At 43.0% G+C, this 25,257-nt stretch overlaps 1 protein-coding gene across 1 annotated transcript in view; it reads left to right on the top strand.

Moving 5' to 3' along the window:
• The window catches only part of LOC121868508 (protein O-mannosyl-transferase TMTC2-like), a 174,896-nt gene that overhangs the window by 62,607 nt on the left and 87,032 nt on the right, over nucleotides 1-25,257 (top strand). The window contains 2 exon segments of the mRNA XM_042369174.1: nucleotides 11,510-11,647; nucleotides 22,657-23,368. Of these exon segments, the coding sequence (XP_042225108.1) occupies nucleotides 11,510-11,647; nucleotides 22,657-23,368 (850 nt within the window).

Raw genomic sequence — 25,257 nt, 5'->3', positions numbered from 1 at the left:
TAAGTTCAATCTAGATGTGAAATTCCCAGCGAAATTCCTTAATAGAGTTTGTGATCGGTGATAGCGAGTCGTTACGTTACCAGAGCTAGACAATGGTGAGAGTGGGTCCTTCATCAGGGAGTTAAACCATCTTGAGTCTATTGTTCACCCACATTGACTCTCTCCTGACCTTTAACTCACACTTCCTGCCGCTTATTAACTGTAATGATGATACAAATTACTTTTTTTTCTTATTCCTACAGTGATTTTTATTCTGTTTAAGTCTTCCCTCATGAGAAGATCTCGTTTTCTGAGTTGAAATACAGTCCCCTTCACTAGTGCGTTTACAGAGGCTCGTCGTCAGGTTTAGTGCAGTGTGGCAGTGCTGTGTTTGTTTACATTCGACAGAAGGAAACTCGCAATTGTAAACATACCATGGAATGAAAGTAAAACAATATTAAAACAAATATCTCAATGTAATGCTTTGTGGAATGTTTATATGACGAGCCCCTGTAAACGCACTAGTGAAGGGGACTGTACATTACATAACAAGATTTAAAGTTGAGTGCTCACTTAAGTGGTAATTGGTTGTTTACTTATATTACTAAGAGGTGTAGTTAAGTAATGTTGTGTCTCTAATATAAGTGGCAATTGAGGGCTATACCATTAGATGATTGTAAGTGAAGTTAAGTGTTTATGAGTATCTGTATTTGCATGATCGTTCAGTCCTCGACAACTTCAGGGTACAGTACACACCATAATACACCCACCACTAGGCCAGGTACACACCATAATACACCAACCACTAGGCCAGGTACACACCATAATACACCCACCACTAGGCCAGGTACACACCATAATACACCCACCACTAGGCCAGGTACACACCACAATACACCCACCACTAGGCCAGGTACACGCCATAATACACCCACCACTAGGCCAGGTACACACCATAATACACCCACCACTAGGCCAGGTACACACCATAATACACCCACCACTGAGCCAGGTACACACCATAATACACCCATCACTAGGCCAGGTACACCATAATACACCCCACCACTAGGCCAGGTACACACCATAATACACCCACCACTAGGCCAGTACACACCATAATACACCCACCACTAGGCAGGTGCACACCATAATACACCCACCACTAGAGTACACACCAATACCACCACTAGGTACACACCATAATACACCCCACCACTGGTACACACCATACCACCGCACTAGGCCAGGTACACACCACTAGGCCAGGTACACATAATACACCACCACTAGGCCAGGTACACACCATAATACACCCACCACTAGGCCAGGTACACACCATAATACACCCACCACTAGGCCAGGTACACACCATAATACACCCACTACTAGGCCAGGTACACACCATAATACACCCACCCCAAACACCAGTCACCCCTCGTAACCTCATTGCAAGGCTTATAACAATACAGTCCCCATTAACACACTGGTCATAAGACTCGAAACCAAATAGCGACCCGGCTATACACCTCCTTGAAGAGTTATAGTTCAATTATCCTCTAAGACACACAGACACAGACACAGACACGAGAGCCCATTGTGGTGTGAAAGTGACTCCAGCTTTCATCAGACAAGAGGCGTTCAATGGCCGTCTTTCTCCCTCCCTCCCTCCCTCCCTCCCTCCCTCCCTCCTCCCTCCCTCTCTCCTCTCCTCCCTCTTACCCTCCTCCCTCCCTTTATACACACACATACACACATGTACACGCCTTTTATTACGTGAAGGTGTAATGTGGTATTATTTGATATCAAGTAAGGTGTGTGTGTGTGTGTGTGTGTCTGTGTGTGTGTGTGTGTGTGAGACAAAGAGAGAGAGAGAGATGTAAGTGTTGTTTTTCAGTCTCCATACACCCTCACCAAAACTACAGCACCATTACCATAATTCAAAACTTCATCTCTATTACCATACCATTACCATATCCCCCAACCCCCATCCTCATTAGCATTACCATACCACCATCACCATATCCACACCCGCTCTACCATTATCATACACCACACAATCATCACCATACCCCTACCATCACCATCACCGTACACCCACCATCATTAACCATACTTCACCCCCTACCAACATCATACCCACACCCCCTACCACCATCATCATCACCCCCTTCACCATACCCACACCCCCTACCAACATCATCATCGCCATCACCACCATACCCACCCCCTCTACCATTACCACCACCATCACCATATGTCAAAATCGTCACTGAAATACTACTGTTATGTACGGTCGTTCAGGCAATTTACAAAGCGGTTTCGAGTCCAAATTTTTCGGCCGCAATATTTGGGGAATAAATCTTTGAAATTCTATTTTTTCGTAACTTTATGTAAATTTAAGTCAAAATATTCTTATATATATATATATCTTGACTTGTCGCTGAGAATTTTTTTTTATTATGAGGAAAAGTATTGAATTTTAGTATTTTTTTCTCTCTCGAAAGTTTTGAAAAATATATTTTAATTAACTTTCCACTTTGGCCAAAAATGACTTTGTACCTTCTCCCTCTCTCTCTTTCTCCCCCCCCCTTTCTCCCTCCTTTCTTCCTCCTTCTCCCCTTCCCTTCTCTCTCTCCTATTCTTCCTCTCTCCCCCTTTTCTCCTTTCCTCTCTTCCTCTCTTCCTCCGCTCACCCTTCGCCTCTTCTACTGCATATCTCTCTCGTTCCTTTTCCTCTTAATTTTTCTCCTCTTCATCTTACTTCCTCCTCTTCCTCCTACTCCTCCTATTTCATCCTCCTCTTACACCTCCTCCTCTACGCCCTCCACCTCCTCCATCTCCAACACAACAGAGCAGGATTTTAAACCCTTCCTCCTCCTCCCCCCTCTCTTCCCTCTCCTCCTCCCCTCCCTCTCCCTTCCTACTCCTCCCCCCCTCTCTCTAGCTTCCTACTCCTCCCACGAAAGAGAAACAAAACAAAACACAGAGAGACGCCCACAGCCCGGAGGTAAGTTTCTAGTTGAACTCAACCCGGGACTTACCCACCAAACAAGTCATTAACTACCTCCCCCAGTCGCCCTAGATGGCTTCAATCAAACAGCCTAACGAGGTAATTAAGCCGGAGATGACGAGGGCGAAGGTAAACAAACAGGTGGGGTGACCCTCGGGGGTTTTGTGTGGGTGTGTAGGTGTGTGTATGTTTGTGTGTGTGCTGGGATGGCCTATAGGACCTGAATGACATGTGGGTAAGTGTGTGTGAACTGTGTCTTGTGGAGGATTGTGTATACGTGCTAGGTGTAGTTAGGGAAGTAGGAGTATGTGTGTATGTCTGTATGGGTGTGCTGTATGAGTGAGTTGTAGGTGGAGGGAGATGGAGTATACAATGATATAGGTCACTAGGATGTGTTTATATAGGCCCAGAGGTAACGTTCCCCCGGTCACAGTAATAAGATCGTGGGTTCGAATCCTGGTGGGGTGAGGTGTTGATTATATGTTATCTACAGATGTACGTATGTATGTCATGTATGTCCGTGTGTATATATATATCCATACTTCTCTTCCCCTCACGGTAATAACTAAACCCTCACCGCTCACCACATTACTCAGATGGTGAGACGTAGTTAGCATAGTACCTCACCGCTCACCACATCACTCATCGAGGGGTGAGACGTAGTTAGCATAGTACCTCACCGCTCACCACATCACTCATCGAGGGGTGAGACGTAGTTAGCATAGTACCTCACCGCTCACCACATTACTCAGAGGGTGAGACGTAGTTAGCATAGTACCTCACCGCTCACCACATTACTTAGAGGGTGAGACGTAGTTAGCATAGTACCTCACCGCTCACCACATTACTCAGCAACACATTACTCGGGGGGTGAGACGTAGTTAGCATAGTACCTCACCTTTAACGCTGGAAAAGGCCATAATCCTCCACCACAATACCACAAAGAGAATATATACGTGATAAAAACAGCGCCACAACAAGCTGACAATAGAGGGCGTCACCTCCTCGACCTCCTTCACACTTTGTACACCTGAGACTCAAAGGTTCCTGCGTTTATACTTTTTTCCGCTCTTTTTAACTGGTGAAGTGTGCGTGTCGAACTGGCTCTAACTGACTCTCTAAAACTGTGAAATTGGGGTGAATTCTCAAATATCAGTAAGTTAAATTCCCTTTAACTCGTAATGTGAGAGCGTAACGAAATTACCCACATAAAACTAGGATACAAGGATGGATTCACAAAAATTCGTGAGTTAAATTTAATCAATAGTCGTAAATTTAAGAACATATTTATTCAAACTAGCACAATATTACCCTAAAAAAATTAAGATGGCGGACCAATATGGCGTTGAAATTAAACTATAACTATACCATGACAAAGCACTTTCTCTCGTCTTCATTTAGAGCGAATAAATAGAACGAAACTCTTAGAAATCGGACCCAGGACGCAAAAACCATCGCTCAGGTTCATACGAATAAAATAAACATTCACTTGTCATTTGGACGGCTATAAATATTGATTTATTTCCAGACGTGAAGGCAATGAGTGTATGTAAGTTTATTCTGGCCTATTCTGTTTGTTTAGGATATGATGTGTGTGTGTGTGTGTGTGTGTGTGTGTGTGTGTGTGTGTGTGTGTGTGTGTGTGTGTGTAGAGGAAGCCTTGGTAATAACATAACTGAACTACTAACAATAACACATCACTACCACCCCGGCGGCCACACCTGCATTATATACATACGACCCCTGCACACACAAACACACACACACACACACACACACACACACATTAACCCACGCCCACCCACCCACCCACCCACCCACCCACCTTCACGCCCTCAGGCTAGGTATTGCATTTCCCACACCAGATGGAAAGAAGTTGACAGTTTTAAAAGATTTACTCTGAATATTCTGAGGTTTATTCTTCAACACGTATCCACACTCGCCCTGGTTGAATGTGTATGTGTGCGTGTGTGCTTGCTTGTATGTGTGTGTGTGTGTGTGTGTGTGTGTGTGTGTGTGTGTGTGTGTGTGTGTGTGTGTGTGTGTGTGTGACCCCCTGGTTATTGTATAGGATAGAATAGATACAAGTCAATAAGAGTGGTGAGTGTGTGAAAGAAGGCGAGGAGGAAAGGGGGAGGAGGAGAAGCGTGAAGGAGGAGGGAAGGAAGAGTAGGACCGTGAGGAAGGAGGGTAGGAGGTGGGGAAAGGAGGTTAGGAGGGATAACTTGAACTTAGGAGAGAGAGAGAGCATTGAACAACAACACTAACAAGATCACGTAAATAGAGTCGACCAAAACTCTATTTAGTCTCGGTCTTATCATACGCCTGGCAGCGCCGTGAGAGGGAGTGGAGGAAAAAAAATTCTCTCTCAGTAGGTCAGTCAGTCAGTCAGTCAATTAATCAGGAAAGACATACATATGGTTTCTTCAACAAAAATACCTGTAATTACCTGTAGTTACCTGTAGACCCTGTGCTTATGTATGCTATAGTGCAGTTGTGGGTGGGTGGGTTGGTGGATGGGGTGGGCGGGGAGAAAGTTTTGGAAGGTAGATGGGATGGTTTAGTGGCCGGTTAAGTGGCTGGATGGATGGTTGAATGAGTGTGTAACTGAGTGGATAGATAGGTGAGTGGGCGGGCAACTGATTGGAGAAACAGCTGAGTGGGTGGGTAGGTGAGTGGGTGGGGGGATTAGACTGGGCGGAAAACTGGAGAAACAAGAAACTGGGCGGTAGGAAAGGTGATGACTAGGCCATTTCTGACTGACAGTATGGGAAAAAAAAATATCCCCAGCAACGGAAAAAAGTATATAGCGATCACTGTCAGGACCCGGGAGTGATGTCTTGACGTCTGTCTGTTTGTCTGTCTGTCTGTTTGTCTGTCTGTCTGTCTGTCAGTCAGTCAGTCTGTTATCAAACCTCATGTCTGTTTTTTTTACGATGATAACGGAGGAAATGGAGAGAAAATACGATTAAATAAGATGGAATATGGAATAGAGGGAGAAAGAGTGACAGTAAAAGATGATGGAAGGGGGAAGAAGGGAAAAGAAAAAATGGGAAAGTGAGAGGAAGGAGAGGAGGGTAAATATAGGGCAAGAGATAGGGTGTAGGGCAAGACACAGGAGTATAGGGCAAGATGTAATGGTGTAAGGTAAAAACTATGGGGTAAAAGACAAGAGTGTAAGGTTGCTTTATAGAGCACGAGGCAGGGTGTAAGGGCAAGAGGCAGGGTGTAGGGCAAGAGGCAGGGTGTAGGGCAAGAGGCAGGGTGTAGGGCAAGAGGCAGAGGTAGGATGTAGGGCAAGAGGCAGGGTATAAGGTAAGAGACAGGGTGTAAGGGCAAGAGACATGGTTTAGGTAAGGAGCAGAGTTTAGGTCAAGAGGCAGGGTGTAAGGGCAAGGGGCAAGGTTTAAGGGCAAGAAACAGGGTGTAAGGGCAAGAGGCAGGGTGTAAGGGCAAGCGACAGACCACGTCACAATAAAGTCTCGATAGCTATATCTGTAAGGCGGTGGGGGGTGGAAGGCCTCTCTCTTGATGATTAATGACAGTAAACAAAGAATTGATCCATGTTTGTCCTCTCTCTCTCTCTCTCTCTCTCTCTGTAAACACCACCTCCTCCCTCTCATCTATAGGTGAGAGAGAGGGAAAGGGTGAGGGAGAAGGGAATGAGGTCATCGGGAAGGGAGGAAGTGTGTGAGAAAGGAGGGAGAATCAGGGAGGGAGGAAATAAGAATTGAGGGAGAAGCAAAAGAAAAAGCTGTAATCTGCGCATCATCATCATCATCATCATCATCATCATTATCCATTTACCTTATCATTTTAACTCTAGCACTATCATCACTACACACAAAATACCAAACATAAAATCCTCTCATATAATCCCAATTCCGAGTATTTTACCCCAGACAGGTTAAAAACTAAGCCATGGGTCAAGTTGGAGTTTAATTTCGTAAGGTAGTAATTTTTGACGTTAAAGTAGCTCCTGACACTGGGAAGGACAACACCTGGTATTACTGTCTGTTTCTGTCTCATTAGTGTCGACTTACCTGGTTAGTTTTGGTATTGTTTTTTGTTTTGATTTTTATTTGTTGATGTGGTGTTGTGTCTTTGTTCATTATATTTTGTGTTTTATTTGTTTTTTATTGGTTTGTCTTTGTGTTGATTTGTTTGGATATTTTTTTACTGATGTGTTTTTGTTTATTTTTTTAAGGATTTTATTTGACTTATTTTAATGTATTGTTATTTTTATTCGTTTATTTAACATCTCCACAATCATCAAAAGCCCTTATTCCTATTCTTTACTAATCAATTAACTTTTATACATCTAAACGAAAATATATAAAAGTTATTAAAAGTCACAGAAAATACAAAAAGTTTCACCTGGTTGTGAATTTTAATATTAGAAAAATATGAAATAAAATGTGTAATTTGGTGACAGGTAAAGGTGGGTCATGTTTTAATTAACGAGTCTATGGATTAAAGGATCTAGTTATATTTATATTAATTGGGTTTGTTTTTTAATTAATATAGCTAGATAATAATGAGTGTGTGTGTGTGTGTGTGTGTGTGTTTGTGCGTGTGTGTGTGTGTGCGTGTGCGTGTGAGAGAGGGAGAGAGGGGGGGGAGGAAGGTGATAGAAAAGTTACTGATGAAAAACGAGGGGTAATGAGGAAGTGAGATGAGTCATGAGGGAGGAGATGAGATGAAGTAATGAGGGAGAAGGTGAGGGAAGGAATGAGGGAGGGGAAGAGTAATGAGTGAGGAGTAATGAGTGAGGAGGTGAGGAAGGTAAGGAATGAGTTAACAAGGCAGTGAGAGGATGGAGGAGAGAGAGAGGAGGGAGGAGGGAGGGAGGGGAGGGGAGAGAGGGAGGAGGAGGGAAGGAGAGAGGGAGGGAGAGAGGGAGGGAGGGAGGGGAGGGGAGGAGGGGAGGTGAGGTAGGGAGGAGAGGGAGGGAGGGAGGACTCCACTCCACTACCTGAAGGGCCAGGTAATGATGACGGCAGGGTGGAAAAAGGGAAGGAGGTGAGAGGGGAGGGAAGGGAAGGAGGGATGATGTTGGAGGGGAGGCAGTGAGGGAGTGGTATTTGTAAGGTGTTGAAGGGAGGGTTTTGGTGGTGAGGGGAGAGAAGGAGGAAGGGTGTTGATGGTGAGGTGTTAGAAAGGTAATTGCATTGACGTGGAGAGGGGAGGGAGGAAGGATGGAGAGGAAAGAAGAGAGGGAGGGGTAAAGGGAGTGAGGGGAGAGAGGAGGAGGGATGAAGGAAGGGAGAGGTGTTTGGATATTGTGAGATAGAGGGAGGGAAGGTGATGGTGGTGAGGGGAGAGAGGGAGGAAGGTGATGGTGGTGAGGAGAGAGGGAGGGAAGGTGATGGTGGTGAGGGAAAGAGGAAGGAAGGTGATGGTGGTGAGGGAAGAGGAGGGAAGGTGATGGTGGTGATGGAGGATGGTGAGGGAGGCCAGGGGGGAGGGGAGCCTTGTTTATGAAATACCTTGGTCTTCCTCCTCTTTCTTCCCTTCCTCTTCCTCCTCCTCCTCCTCCTCTCTCCATAACTGTTATTCTTAAGTTCTTTCTCTATATCTTCTTCTCCACCACCACCATCACCACCACCCTTCCTTCACCACCACCATCACCACCACCCTTCCCTCACCACCACCATCACCACCACCCTTCCTTCACCACCACCATCACCACCACCCTTCCTTCACCACCACCATCACCATCAAATTCTTCCTTCACCACCATCACCACCACCCTTCCTTCACTCACCGCCATCACCACCACCCTTCCTTCACCACCACCATCACCACCAATTCCTTCCTTTCACCACCACCATCACCACCACCCTTCCTTCAACACCACCACCATCACCACCACCCTTCCTTCACCACCACCATCACCACCACCCTTCCTTCACCACCACCATCACCACCACCCTTCCTTCACCACCACCATCACCACTCTCTTCTTCACCACCACCATCACCACTCCTTCACCACCACCACCCTTCCTTCACCTCACTCACCACCCTTCCTTCACCACCACCATCACCACCACCTTCCTTCACCACCACCATCACCACCCTTCCTTCACCACCACCATCACCACCACCCTTCCTTCACCACCACCATCACCACCACCCACCATTCCTTCTACCACCACCATCACCACTCCTTCACCACCACCACCAACCACCCCTTCACCACCACCATCTCACCACCACCATTCCTTCACCACCACCCCTCTCCACCACCACCACACCACCACCACCACCCTTCCTTCACCACCACCATCACCACCACCCTTCCTTCACCACCACCATCACCACTCCTTCACCACCACCATCACCACTCCTTCACCTCACCTCACCACCACCATCTTCCTTCACCACCACCCCTCACACCACCCACTTACTCACCACCACCCTACCCACCCACCCACTTACTCACCACTACCAACCCTCCTCCTTCCCTCCTTACCTCCCTCCCTCCTTCCTTCCCTCAGTCTCCATCTTACCCCCTACCGGTAAATGGTTAATTACTATAATGGCAATATCCATTTAAAGTGAGTAGGTTAATGTGTGGTGGGAAGAGGTGTTGGACGTCCTGGTGGGTTACTGCCAACTCTTTCTCTACTCTTAGTTACTCTTTCTCTACTCTTCTTTCTTTAAACTCTTCCCTTTCTCTGTCTTTTATTCTCTGTTACTCTTTCTAACTCTTTGTATATATATTAATTCTGTTCCTACTCTCTCTCTTTTTCTCTCTCTTTTCCTGTTCTTCTTTATGCTTTACTCTTTTATCTTCCTCCTTTTTCATATTCCTTCATTTTTGTCCCTTTTCTTCCTCCCTCCCCTTTGTTTTGCTTTTTATTTTATTCCTCCTCGTTCCTTTTCTTTCTTTTAATTTCCCTCTTAGCTATTGTAATCTTCTTCTTCTTCTTCTTCTTCTTTTACTCTTACATTCTTCCCTCTCGTTTACTTTCTTCTTCTGCTCTCCTCCCTCTTTTATTTCCTTCTCCACCTCTTCCTTTTACTCTTATCTTCCCCCTCCTTCATTCTTTCCTTTCCTCTCCAAATTATTCCTCCTGAGTTGCACCTCTTCCTTCATTACTCTCTCTCCTCTTCCTCTCCCTCTACCTCCTCCTTCATTACTCCCTCTCCTCTTCCTACTCCTCCTCCTCCTCCCACCTTTACTCTCTCTCCTCTTTCTACTCCTCCTCCTCCTCCTCCCATCTTTACTCTCTGTCCTCTTCCTCCTCCTCTTCTCCTGTCCTTCATTTGATAAATTAATAATAACAACAACAATACCAGCAACAGCTACAATTAACAACAACAACAACAACAATAACAACGACGACAACAACAACAACAATAACGACAACAACGACGACAATAACATCAACAACAACAACAATAACGACGACAACAACATCAACAACAACAACAATAACGACAACAACAACAACAACAACAACAGGGTACAACCAGACAACATAACACTGGAAGTCATGTCAGGAAAGGTAATAACCAATTAGCTGTTGTGTTTCCCAGGTAAATGATCCTTGATAATGACTGAGACAAGTAACTCTGCCTGTGTCCTTTGTCATGTTTATTATTATTATTATTATTATTATTATTATTATTATTATTATTATTATTATTATTATTATTATTATTATTATTATTATTATTATTATTATTATTATTATCCCCAATTTTACATCAGTACGGCGTTGTTCTCTCGTATCTAACTACGATATAGTTATTCTGACGCCGTTTTTCTGTAAGTCTTTTTATCTCTAATTAATGGAAGTTACGACAGATTCTCTCCTCTCCAGTTAAGGTGAAAACAAGTTTTGTAACTCTGAGTATGAAGGCTGTAGAGCGTGTATATGTGTTCCGTGTTCATGTTCGTCTCTGCTCTGGTATATGTGTTTTCCTCACAAATAAGAGAGAGTTTACTAATAAGGCTAAATGAAGGAGCATAATGATGATAATACTTAATGTTCCTCTCCATGAATATGTTAAGTTGGCTTTAGGTTCATTTATGATACTCTTACTACATGGGAGTTATTTTCCCTGTGTTTTATACCTGAATCTCTGGGGGGGTTTTCAAAGTAAAATTCCCCGCTTGATAACCCTGGCAGATGAAGCATCGTAAACAGACAATAACAATAACAGCTTCACTGTTTGTTTGTTTGTGTTTACTGAGTACACAGGGTGAACTTAACACACTTAAAGACACACACACACACACACGCACACACACACACACACACACACACACACACACACACACACACACACACACGCACTTAAGTTGAATTATGATGGGCAACACTTAATGCTGGAAGAGAGAGAGAGAGAGAGAGAGAGAGAGACCTAATATTATATTCTTGTACACACACACACAGTAGAAGGGGGAGGAGAGGGTCTTTAATCCATCACTCTCCTTCCCCTCCATTCAACTAATCCGTCATCCGCAGTAGACTAATCCAGCCTCATCTCCCTCCTCCCACAGCCGCGCCGTGCTGGGTAACAGGGATGTGGTGGGCACGACGCCATGGTGGTCGGTCTGGAGCCACGACTTCTGGGGTAACCCGCTCTCCCGCCGGGGCTCTCACGGTTCCTGGCGACCCCTCACCACGCTCTCCTTCAGGTAGGTCCTCCGCCACATTGTAGGTACTCCTGAGATGCTTTGTTTTTAGGCTATCTTTAAGTTTGTTCTCTTTCTAATAGGTCCCCTTTAGGTAGGCCCTCCTTCACGTAAGGTAGGTTTCCTTCAAGTGAGTCTTTCTTCAGGGATGTCCTCCTTTAGGCAGGTCCTCCTATAGGCAGGAAATCCTTCAGGAAGGTCCTCTAAGCCCTCCTTCCAGGTAAGTCCTCCTTCAGATAGGTCCTCGACATAATGATGGTGGGAGGGAGAGGGTGACGCGGCCTTCCCTCTGGTGTTGGTGAAGGGGAGAGGCCCAGTGATGGACTATAACGATGGTAGACCAATTTATTGTATCACGAGTTTCCTATTTCCACTGAGAGGAAACAACACACTACAATATAAACTTACTTTAATTTACTAGTTCAAAAAGCGTAGAAAGAGGAAATATAAACACTATAAGCGACCTGATGTATGATTTTGTTGTTGTTCATAGAAAATGTGGCTTTAAAATACTAACAAAGACTAATGTAGTATTTTCATAGCTTGGTGATCATGTATAGAGACAAACATACATATATATCACAAGGTATTGCATTATGGAGGCGGCGGTGGGGGATGTGGATATCTGTTCACCCCTCACGCACCCCCCACGCCCCCACGCCCACCCACTCCTTCCACGCCCTCTCACCCCAATATTACCTCTACTTTTGGTACCATAAAACGCGCAAAAGAATACCGTAAAGGTCAGCAGTTTTACTCAGGTCAAATGTCAAAAGTATATTCGAATAGCCTAAGACAACCCACTAGGGGAAGCTCGAGGTTGAAGTTCCCTAAACGGATAAAACTTCAGCTAAATTATGAGTGGACAGGAATTGTAGTTTGAAGGTTGAAGTTTTTATGTGGTAATAGTGGCCCTTGAACCAATGTTTGTCTTAGTTGGTATTACGTCTTTGTTTTCCTCATTATCGTGTGTGTGTGGGTGGATGTGGTGTGGTGTGGTGTGGTGTGGTGTGATGTGATGTGGTGTGGTGTGGTGTGGTGTGGTGTGGTGTGGTGTGATGTGATGTGGTGTATACGTATGTTTGTGTGTGTAAATATATATTATAATCGTGTAATCTAATTATACAAACTACTATAACTTGCACCCCATAACAAACATTAAAAGGTGTACCACAAATTATAATATATCCTCTAATCACTAAGTAATTAGCTGAGCCAGGTGAAGGTGAGAGATTTTATATCAATATTTTTGTTTCCTTCGCTTTACCTCAATCGAACTTGACCCAAAAATCCCTCCCATTTTTTTTCCTCTGCCTTGAAAGTGTTGTGTTTACGCTAACTTATGTAAACTTGAGTAAACTTCGGTAAACTTAGGTAAACAAGCCTTTATTCCTTCGTTGATGTTATGCAGAGAGTGGGGTGGAAAGGGAGGGTAGGTCAAGGTAGGGAGGGATTGAGGGAGGGGAATGGAGAGGGGGGATTGTTGATGCTAAGTAGGGAGTCGGGAGGGCAGGGTTGGGGAGGTAAGTGGCAGTGGGGAGGAAGACGGGGATTGTGGGTAGAACAAGTTGTGAAGTTGTGGGTGGAACAAGTTGTGGGTGGGTGGAGGAGGGCTGAGTGGTTAGGAGAGAAAGGAATGTACAGTGGTGATGGAAGGGAGAGGAAGGATTATGTAGTGGAAAGGAAGGGAGAGGGAGGAAATTACGTAATATATAAGAGATAGATATTGCAAGAGAGGGTAAAATAATTGAAGTATTAGGTAATGAGAACAGGATAGGGGCATAAATAGCTGCTGGAAAAGAGGGCTATGGTACATGGAATAGAAGGAACAGTAGATGGAAAAGTAAAGGAAAAGAACATAAATATTTGTATAAGATGAAAACTGTCGTCAAGGAGAGAGACTGGAAAGAAAAAAAATGGCCTTTCCTCTTGAAGTTCCACAGATAAACACATTTCTGACTCACATATCTTAGAGATCATGAAGGAGACGAAATTAAAAACGAAATAATCCACTTTTGTGTCATATCTCGTCTCAATGAAATGTAATCTAATGAACGTAAATGGTGTTAATAATGATAATAACAAAAAAATATATATGTGTATCTGTTACGTGTAAATATAACCCCAGGAAGGAATGTATATATATAATAATCATGAGTATATAAGCCAAGCACTAATGTTATTCTCAGATATGATCACGGTGGCGCTCTCTCGTTTAAGTTGGGTTAGTTTATGGCAGCAACACACGCTTCCTCTGCCTCAGGGTAGCATCATCGTTCCTTGTAAAATGACACTCTTATGGAACTCTCTCTGACCACTGATTTTGTTGATGATTGAAGTTTTGATTTTACGGGGTTATTTGACTTCTTCCCCTCCCCCCCCCCTCCTCCTCGTGTGATATGTACTGGGGTATCAAATTCCTACTGGTGTCAAATTCCTAGGGGTGTCAAATTCCCGTGGGTTGCCAAATCTGCCTATGAAATTTTATCTGGGATTACACATCACGTCTAGTTAATATTGAAACAACAATACAGGTACAGGTACACAGTAAATATAGGTGGATAAACAATTACAAATCTAACCACTAGTGAGGGTACATACACAAGTACAGGTAAGGATACAGCTACAGATACAAAGATTTCAGGATAACATTACAGAAAATTCAACTGGGAAATTTTTCAAACTCTTCCTGCAAGATGTTTAGGGGAAAGTCGTGTCAGGCATCGGAGGCGACTTTGAAAACGACAACAAAGAAATGCCTCTGCAGAACCTCCTTCCTAAGTAGCATCCATCTCAGGCCAGGAACCTAACCGGGTATTCCTTACTAGGTCTGCTGGCTTGGTTAGGTTAATTTGGGTTATGTGAAGGAGTAGGTTAAGATAGATTAGGGTTAGGTTAAGTTAGGTTAGGTTAGTTTCCGTTAGGCAAGGTTAGGTTTAATTAAAATAAGTTTGGTTAAGGAAAGTTGGATTAAGTTAAGTTAGGTTAAGTTAGGTTAAGTTAAGTCAAGTTAGGTTAAGTTAGGTTAAGTTAGGGGATGGGTTAGACCAGGTTTCGGGCGTGGGGATGAGGGTGGCCACGTTCCTAAACTATCTTACAGGTCTTTACCAAACTTCCAAAACTGATTTAACTTTAGCCTTGTAAAAGATGCCCACAGTACCGGGATTTTTATTCGGTTCCGGTTATCTTGAAGGAAAATAATAATAAAACTCGTCTGAGACTCGACTTCGGGTATTATAGCGGGTGAGGTTATTTTCCAGAGCTGGACCCGAACCCGAATTTTAACACGATGTGAATTTATTTAAGTTAGGTTATACTTGAGGTACGTTAGGGTTGGGTTAGGTTAGATTACGTTCATGTTAGGCTAGTTTAAATAACACAAATCTAACCTAACCTAACCTAATCTAATCTAATCATGTCAGAACACCACAACAGATTGATCAGACATGCGTTTCAGATTACACACTAGAGGATATCAGACAAATTTTCTGACAACACATCATTAATTAGGATAAATTTTACCCTCAGTTACCTAATTGTATCAAAATAACCTGATTGTCAGTATAATCAGGAATTAATACACAAACACAAGCCATATATACCTCAATAACTTACATATTTATAAACCAAAAATACAACCATCTTCGAATCAACTTTATCCACCAATCACATTAAATCACCACTCAATACCAATCAATCACCAACCTCCCCCCAAAAAATCAATAACAACTCTATTTCTAATCACTTAATCGTGCCAACACACCACACCAGCCAATAAGTGAGCAGAAGACTTCACTCATATTGACCCTGGACGCCACAACATTCAGGACTTCGACGTAATAGAACTCGCCTTCCATCTGCCCTCAGAACACTACCACTCACCATACTTCCTGCTACAACTGGGTTACTGGGGTGTCAGAGGCACTTGTATTAGTAAATGTGGGGTCTCGTATCAGGTTGAGAATGTGGAGTTGTTTATTGGATGTATTTTAATGATAATAATAATAAAAATAAAAATAATAATAATAATAAATAATGTTTTGATTTTTATAAATACTATTATTATATTGGTATTCTTCTTCTCCTCCTTCTTCTCCTTTATCTCCTCCTCCTCCTGCTCCTTCTCATCATCATCATCATCATCATCATCATCGTAGTAGCACCAACACAACACACCGAACTACCAATGATGAAACTCACGCCACGTCCAGCAGTTATCAGCTGTTGAGTCACGCGAGACTATATATCGTAAATCCATGTTAGTCACGCGAGCTGATGGACAGTGTGTGTGATAGAGGTTTCCGTAACGTAATATAATCCTGTTTCACTGTGTCATCACCTGTTACCTTACTACTATGACGAGAGAGCAGTTCAAGGTCTATACAGGTGACTCATGGTTAATAGCTATTAGTGCTATTTATTTTATTACTAGTACTATTATGACTACTACTACTACATCATCCTAAAGTATACACACCTGTCCTTGATTTACTTTGGGGGACAGACAGACAGACAGACAGACAGACAGACAGGACTAAACACAATACCTCCCTCAACAGTAAACAAAGAATTCATTACGCAACACAATCTCAAAACATGATGATTGTGTTGTCTCTAGTGACCCAAGTGTCTGCCTTCCCGCCACTCAGCTAGGCGAGGGAAGGGGGAGAAGGGAAGAAGGGAGGGAGGAGAAGGGGAAGAAGGGAGGGAGGAGAAGGGGAAGAAGGGAGGGAGGAGAAGGGGAAGCTAAAAGGGTAGAAGGGGAAGATGGGAGGGATAGAGGAAAAGAGAAAGAACGGGATGAGGAAAAGAAAGAAAGGAGGAGGAATGGAGGGAGAGGAAGGAATGAAGGAAGGGAGAAAGGGAGAGAGAGGGAGGATACAACAACACCATCAAGGGAGTCCCAACACTTCAAGGTAATTGGTTCTACCGTATATCCCCCGTCTGTCTGTCTGTCTGTCTGTCTGCGGTATTTCAGATCTATATCATGGTAATATACATATCAAAGAGGAGCTAATCCATACTAGAGAGGCAGTAGATGGTGCTGGGCGGAGGCAGGACCTTGTTGATGCCGTCATCCACCCTCTGTGTAGGTAACATAGAGAGTGTGTGTTATTGTCTGGTGGGAGAGGTGTGTGTTATGATGTCCTTCCACTCTATCTGAGGGATTACTCTTGTGTCTGTCTGTCTGTCTGTCAGTCTGTCTGTCTGTCTGTCTGTCTGTGTACATGTGTGTTGCGTGATGTAAGACCAAACCTAACCTAACCTAACCTAACCAAACACTTTGATTCCATAAATAACATCAGTAAACAGATAGAGTGATTGATAGTAATTACAGGTATAATAATATCCACGTGTTGTTATTATAAAGTTGATAATTTAACCGTAGATGTATATAAAATGTAGTTCAAGATTACTTTACATATTATGATGCAGATGAAGACTTTACGTAAGGTTACATAGTATAAATAGTGACTCTACGTTGAAATGGCTTAATATCGACTTAATTCAGACGTTGTATAAAGGTCTTTGGTGGTATAAATGCTCCTTTGGCTGTATTACCACTGTAGTGTCCATTATAGAATCAGGAACTGTATAGGTATAAATTTAGGTATAAACTCCAGGTCCAGATTTAGGTCCAGATTTAGGTGTAAACTACAGGTCCAGATTTGGTCCAGATTTAGGTGTAAACTACAGGTCCAGATTTGGTCCAGATTTAGGTGTAAACTACAGGTCCAGATTTAGGTATAAAGTACAGGTACAGTAATGGCCTTCTGCTGACAGTACTTTAACTTACACATGAATTGAAATCTATCTGAGTTATCATAGCTACCTCATTGGTTATTACAGGTGATGTATTATGATTACAGTGAGATTACAGGCTTTACTCAAACGATATTGAGGGGAAGGGGGTCTACTGCTTCCCCATTCAAGCCATGATTCTCTGGGGGTCGTAAAATATTATGTCTCCTTCATACATGGGAATGAGAGACTGTATACCTGGATGTGTGTGTGTGTGTGTGTGTGTGTGTGTGTGTGTGTGTGTGTGTGTTAACTTAAGTGAATCAGGTAGAGCCTTTCTCGTGTTATTATTTTGGGGGAAAAAATTGCGTTTGAAAATCTGAGAATCCATCTTAAGTACGGTAGGTAAATACGTTCTCATATCACTAGTTCCGAGGAAAAAACAAAAACTTAAGAGGTTTTTAGAATCTATTTTTGTGTACATAAATACATTCTTTTGTCAGCAGTTCCGAGAAAAAAATCGTGTGAGAGCCTTTTAGGATCTATCAGTGTGTAGACTGTCATTGGAACAGGTAGAGGCGGACTAACCCCTTCTAGTTCGGGGAAATTTAGCGTAACAGCTTCTGAGAATCCACCTTTATGTCGACGTCTAATGAATCGGATAGAGACGTTCTCACATTATCAGACGAGGGAAATATTTAACGTATGTGGCTCTGGGAATCTGGACCCAGATTGTTGAGTTATTGCGCCCAGTGTGAGAGAGAAGATTGGTGCACCTTACTTCTGAACACTGAGGCGATGGTTGTGCTTATAGGTATACGAGTACATACATAGACAGGTTAGATCGGTTTTTGTAGGCTTGGTTAGGTTGATTTAATTTATAACCGATATCATCATATTGTGGCATCAGGTGACAACGTAAAAAAATAATTATTAAGGTGAAATTTCGCAAAACATATTTCTCCTGCATGATTTACCAGTTTCTCGGGGTAAGAAACCTTTTATACTCTATGGAAAAATTTCCTTAATTCGGTGCTAAGGCCGGACCACTCTCGTAAAATATTACCATTAAAACAATATGGCATTGGTTGGTGGCGATGCGTCCGTTACCTGAAAACCGAAATAAATCGTAAAAATTTTATCACTCAAAACATATCGCTCGTTCACTTTTCGTTGTTGTCATGAAGGGAAAAAATCATTTATGGTTCTTGAAATTTATTACAGTAGATAGTTAGGAGCTCAACCCATTTGAACTATTACCCATAACTCAACTAATACATATGATAAAAATGGTCGATTAGTTTGTTAAGTCTGGTTGCTGCTTTTTCATGTTTCTAAAGATTTAGTTTTGAAAAGTTAGTCATTTCGTTGTTCCGACACAAGATCCTTAAAGTACAAATACACTGAAGGTAAATGTCACGTGATTCATGATTACATTATCAACTAAATTGTGTTATAGTTAAAGGTAGAATTACATACAAGGGAGTTACAGGTGACCTCTTAACCTAACCTAACCTAACCTAACCACCAATGTGTTAGTTAACTACACACTAAACATTGTTCACTCAATTATATATATAAAATAAAATATTACAAACATTTAAACTTGAAACACAAAAATAAGAAAAAATAGCCCATTTAGAACAACAAGGCTGCTAACTTTTCCCAGCTGTAGTTTGTTTACCAAAATGAGACTCTTTACTTAGGCAATTTGCGATAGTTTTTTTCTGGACCATCTGTACGTGAATACCCAGTCTGATGTTGTCGCTAAATTTCTTCATCATTTTTTTGTTTTTGGTCAATTCCAGTGAACCATTTTTTTCTTAGTTTTTGTATGTGTTGGGTTTTTATTTTGGTTGACATTTGAGGGGGTTGAATTAATCCCCGAGGTCAAAGATTAATCCAGTCAAGATAATCCAACTAACCTAACTTAATCTAACCTATCAAACCATTAACCTAACCCAACACACCATTAACCTCAGTAACTTGACCACTAACCTAGCCTAACCTAACCTTGTCCTTAACCTAACCTAACCTTATCCCCTAACCTAACCGCACCCCCTTAATTTAAACGTGTGTGTGTGTGTGTGTCTGTGTGTGTGTTTATGTGTGAGTTAGTGTATGCGTATATATATATTTGTGTGTGTGTGTGTGACTTATTATCGAGAAACACATCGACTTTGATGGCACAACAAGTCACTAAAAACAGGCGTGTAATATTCTTACGCTTGCCAGGTCTCAATAACATCCAGTATAGGAAATACTGGACCTGAGTTATTAATGAAAGAGCTATTGAGAACCGTGGAGCCATGATAAATCGAGGCATTGACACTCTTTGACACACCTTGGCACTCCTTGACACTCTTTGACACACCTTGACCTCTTTGACACACCTTAGCACACCTTGACACTCTTTGACACACCTTGGCACTCCTTGACCACTTTGACACACCTTGGCACTTTTTGACCTCTTTGACACACCTTGGACACACCTCACACCTTGACACTCTTTGACACACCTTGGCACTCCTTGACACTTTGACACACCTTGGCACTTTTTGACCTCTTTGACACACCTTGGCACTCCTTGACACTCTTTGACACACCTTGGCACTCCTTGACACTCTTTGACACACCTTGGCACTCCATGACACTCTTTGTACACCTTGGCACTCCTTGACACTCTTTGACCCCTGGCACTCCTTGACACTCTTTGACCTCCATGACCTCTTTGACTCCTTGGCACTCCTTGGCACTTCTTGACTAGAGACATCCCTCACCCCAACCTTCCCAAAGACACCTTACTCTACCCCAGACCCCAAAGACACCCCTACTCTACCCCAGACCCAAAGACACCCCTTACTCTACCCCATACCCAAAGACACCCATACTCCCCCCATACCCAAAGACACCCATTACTCTACTCCAGACCCCAGAGACACCCATTACTCTACCCAGACCTATATACCCTTACTCTCTCCAGACCCCAGAGACACCCATTACTCTACTCCAGACCCCAAAGACACCTTACTCTACCCCAGACCCAAAAAGACCTACCCCATACCCAAAGACACCCCTTACTCTACTCCAGACCCCAGAACACCTTACTCTAATCCAGACCCCAGAGACACCCATTACTCTCCCCCAGACCCTCACCCTTACTCTACTCCAGACCCCATACACCCCTTTACCCCAAAGACACCTACTCTACCCCAGACCCAAAAGCACCCTTACTCTACCCCCATACCCAAAAAGACACCCCTTACTCTCTCCAGACCCCAGAGACACCCATTACTCTACTCCAGACCCCAGAGACACCCATTACTCTACCCCAGACCCCATATACACCCCTTACTCTACTCCAGACCCCAGAGACACCCATTACTCCACCCCCAAACCCCAGAGCATCCTTACTAGACCCCCAGAAAGTCCCCCTTACTCCACCCTCTTATCAAAAATCTTAATGCTGGGAAATAAACTCCTGTTAGTACTTTGACGTCTTGACAACACCGTAAACTATTATTATTATTATTATTATTATTATTATTATTATTATTATTATTATTATTATTATTATTATTATTATTATTATTATTATTATTATTATTATTATTATTATTATTATTATTATTATTATTATTATTATAAATGCCGCACCTCCAGCCCTATTACGCTTCAATTCTAATAGATTATAACTTAACCTTGTCTAATCCATTTAAATTGGTCCATAATCTCAATCATTACGTTGGGTCAGGTTGTAACTGGCTGGTCTAACTTCACCTCATGATTAAAACTCGGCACTGTAAGTCGATCACCCTTTAAGGTATTATAATTTTGTTCCCTTTATGGTCACAGATTCTTTAAAAAGGAATAATTATTAAAGGTATTTCTTAATGGTATTAAATAGTCCATCAATGTGAGTAATTATAGAGAATAAATAACCGGGAGATTCACTTACAATTATAGAGAATAAATAACCGAGAGACTCACTTAAAATTATAGAGAATAAATAACAGACTCACTTAAAATTATAGAGAATAAATAACGGAAGATTCACTTAAAATTATAGAGAATAAATAACAGAGACACTCTTAAAATTATAAAGAATAAAACCTAACCTGAACCAACACACCTCAAAGAAGTTCGTCTTCATTTCATGTGATTTTTTCCCTCCTGCAGTAGTGGTGAGAGGCGTGTGAGAACCTCACCTTTAAGCACATCTTGGCATTGAGTTTTTTACCCCATCCATAAATCAGTCACCGGGGAAAGAATTTCAAAACAAAACTCTACGATTCCTGAAACAGTTCCTTTGTGCTTTGAAGCATTTATTATCTACAGTAAATGTGTGTGGGGGGGGGGGGTTGGGGGGGTGAGTGGAAATATGTTTCTAAATGCGTACCTGTATGCATATCCTTTGCTATTTTATACATACGACTTTAAACACATATACATTACATACACACAAACACACAGGTATACATATCATCACATATGTGTATTACTGAACAATCTGGCCCTCTTGGAGACCTAACTTAACTCTGTCTTGTTTGACTTTGAGATGATGATGAAGTTGGCTGAATCTATTAATGTGTGTACGAGGAGGCGTGTTACTTGTTACATACAGTAATACTCATATGTTACCCCACCACGTTTATGTTACTGTCACCTTGTGGGACTCGACCCTATTGTACTTCAAGTGTAAATCTACTTTGTGCTGAAAATTTCTGAAGGTAATATTGATAAAACACCTTCAACATGATATAACTTCCATCAGATCACTGTCAAAAGTTTGTTGATGCTTCTCTGTTTAGGTTAAGATACAGTAGGTAAGGTGAGGGTAAATTAGGTGACTGGAGGTTAATTTATGTTAATTTATTCCGTGTTTTTTTGTCACGTTTATTTTTTATACTGAAGTAAAGATCACGAAGGTAGATTTATATGAAGTGAAGGATGATGAGGAGGAGATGGTTGGGCCCCAGTCCTAAGAGGCCCCAATCCCGAGAAGACCCCCAGCGAAATTAGACCATTAGGATAGGACCCCATTATGGATTAGGCAGCATTTAAATTGAGGCCAAAAAGGACCACCCCCATATCCTAATTTTTAGGTTAGGTTAGGTTAGGTTAGGTTAGGACTGGGATCCTTTTGACCAGACATCAGAGGAAACAAGTGAAGGAAGCTTGCACAGAGGCGTTGGTGTTCTGGGTAAACAACTTAATATTATCCGTGTCTCTGTGTTCACGTACTGACGATGTTCTGTCTTCTGTTACAGGATGAACGTGGTGGTGGCGAGAGCTCTGGCCCCTGAGTACGACCTTCCTGGAGGCGAGGGCAGTCCCGCGTCAGTGCCACCACCACCATCACCTCTATCACCGTCATCATCAGCAGTGCCACTACCATCATCGTCATCAGTGCCAAGAAGCCCCGCCGTGCCTTCCCTCACTCCCTCGCTCAAAGCCGCCTTCTCGGCCTCCACCTTCCATGCCGTCAATGTGCTCCTCCACGCCGCCGTCACTGCTGCCTATGTGGGCGTGCTGCAGTGCGTGGGCGTCGGGGCGTGGGCGTGCCTTGGGGCCGGGTCACTCTTCGCCGCCCACCCTGTGCATGTTGAGGCTGTAGCAGGCGTGGTAGGCCGGGCGGAGCTCTTGGCCGCCCTGGCCTTCTGTCTCGCCCTGGCCGCCTACATCAGGTATCTCCGCGGGCGTGCGACGGGACGGGCGTGGGCGCGGAGGTTGAGCGGGTGCGGGCACGGGTGTATCTGCTTGGAGGACAGCCCGGGGGTCTCCAGGTCGCTCTCCTGCTCCACTATCTCATGGGGCTCCAAGAGCAGGTGGTCGGTGCAGCTGCCGTCATGGGCGTGGCTGGCGTTGAGCGTGGCGGGGGCGGGAGTGGCCATGGCGTGCAAGGAGCAGGGCGTGACGGCGTTGGGGGTCGGCCTCCTCCTCCACGCAGCGGCTGTTGTCACCATCACCCCCAGGAACAAGGTGAGGACCTCCTCCCTCTCTCACTGTTGTCACCTTCATCACCACCATTATCATCCTCAACACTACCATCACCATCATTCCCAACAACATCACTATCATCCCCACCACCCCCACCACCATCACCGCCATTATCACCCTTATTACTCATTAACTTTAAGGACTCAAAACTAATGTAAAAAAAAATAACGTATATTTTCTCTCTCAATAAATTGCCACTGACCCGGACCCGGCTCTCGATTTATTACCACATGAGAGCTGTGTATACATTCCCTTGTGTATACCATCTCCTGTGTATACCATCTCCTGTGTATACCATCTCCTGTGTATACCATCTCCTGTGTATACCATCTCCTGTGTATACCATCTCCTGTGTATACCATCTCCTGTGTATACCATCTCCTGTGTATACCATCTCCTGTGTATACCATCTCCTGTGTATACCATCTCCTGTGTATACCATCTCCTGTGTATACCATCTCCTGTGTATACCATCTCCTGTGTATACAATCTCCTGTGTACACCATCTCCTGTGTATACCACCTCCTGTGTATACCATCTCCTGTGTACACCATCTCATGTGTACAGAATACAGTCGTCACCAGCAAGAGGCAGTTTAGGTCAGAGTACACAGGCGATATGAGCCGTAGTCAGTGATGCTCACAATCCAAAACTAACCAAAGTTCATGTATATTGGTTAGGTTAGGTTAGGTTAGGTTAGATTAGGTTACTTGGTTGAGTTGAGTTAGATTAGGTTAGGTAAAGTTAGTTATGTTAGTTTAGGTGACGTTGGTTAAGTTAGGTTAGTTTAGTTGGTTGAGTTGATTGATTGATTGATTGAAACAGTTTATTTAGCCAGAAAAACACAGGTCCAGAGTGGATAATAATAACAATATTAACATGGCTGAGCCAGTTGAGAACCTGAGCTCTCTTTGAGGCACCTGATATATACTATACATTTATCTCAAGGAAGTATTATGTAACATTTAGTATCATCTGGAATAGTACAATAGCATGGTGGTAATAAGAACATCTCATAATGTTACCACGGTTATCACTTCAATGTTTATTTATTTTATTTATTTATTATTATTTTTATTTATTTTTGTATTTATATTATAAGTATATACATAAATTACAGTGGAATTGAAAGACATAAGTATAATGGTAATTACTTATCTATTTACATGATAATTTCCGATAAAACGGTTTTCATGGTACAATAAAAGCAGGTACTGTAAATATAGCAGGTGTTACAAGAAATATTAGCTTAGTTTAGTTGGTTGAATTAGCTTAGGTTAGTTGATTGGTTAAGTTCGATTATGTTGGATTAAATCAGGTTATAGGTTTATGTTAGGTTGATTAATTTGGGTTAGTTTCGGTTGGTAGATCAGGTTGTTTCGTGTCTGGTTCCATAAATGACTTGTCAATCTATCAATTAAACTTTTATTCACATTAACTTTTGGTTTAAAGAAGGTTTTAGCTCTCGATGAAAACCCAATACACACAATATTCATTACACCATAAGCTGACCAACACAGAGGGGGTGAGTGTAGGGAGTGGTCATGATGTGGTGTTGGAGATGATGGTGGTGGTGGTGGTGAGGAATGGAGGAGGAGGAGAGGAATGATGTGGAAGGGGTGGTCAGGGTAGTGGTGGTGTTGGTGGTTGTAGTGGTGGTGAGGAAGGGAGGAGGAGGAGAGGAATAATGTGGAAGGGGTGGTCAGGGTAGTGGTGGTGGTGGTGGTTGTAGTGGTGGTGAAGAAAGGAAGACAGGTAGAAGAAAGAAAGAAAGAAAGAGAGAAATGATGATAGTCGTCTTGGTGGTCGTAGTCGTGAGGAAGAAAGGAAGAAAGTAAAGCTAATAACACTCACCATTGTCGTTTTTCACC

The sequence above is a fragment of the Homarus americanus genome, unplaced genomic scaffold, assembly GCF_018991925.1.
Source record: "Homarus americanus isolate GMGI-L3 unplaced genomic scaffold, GMGI_Hamer_2.0 scaffold59495, whole genome shotgun sequence".
NCBI lineage: Eukaryota > Metazoa > Arthropoda > Malacostraca > Decapoda > Nephropidae > Homarus > Homarus americanus.
The sequence above is the reverse complement of the archived record's forward strand: the minus strand, read 5'-3'. Positions and strand labels throughout refer to the sequence as shown.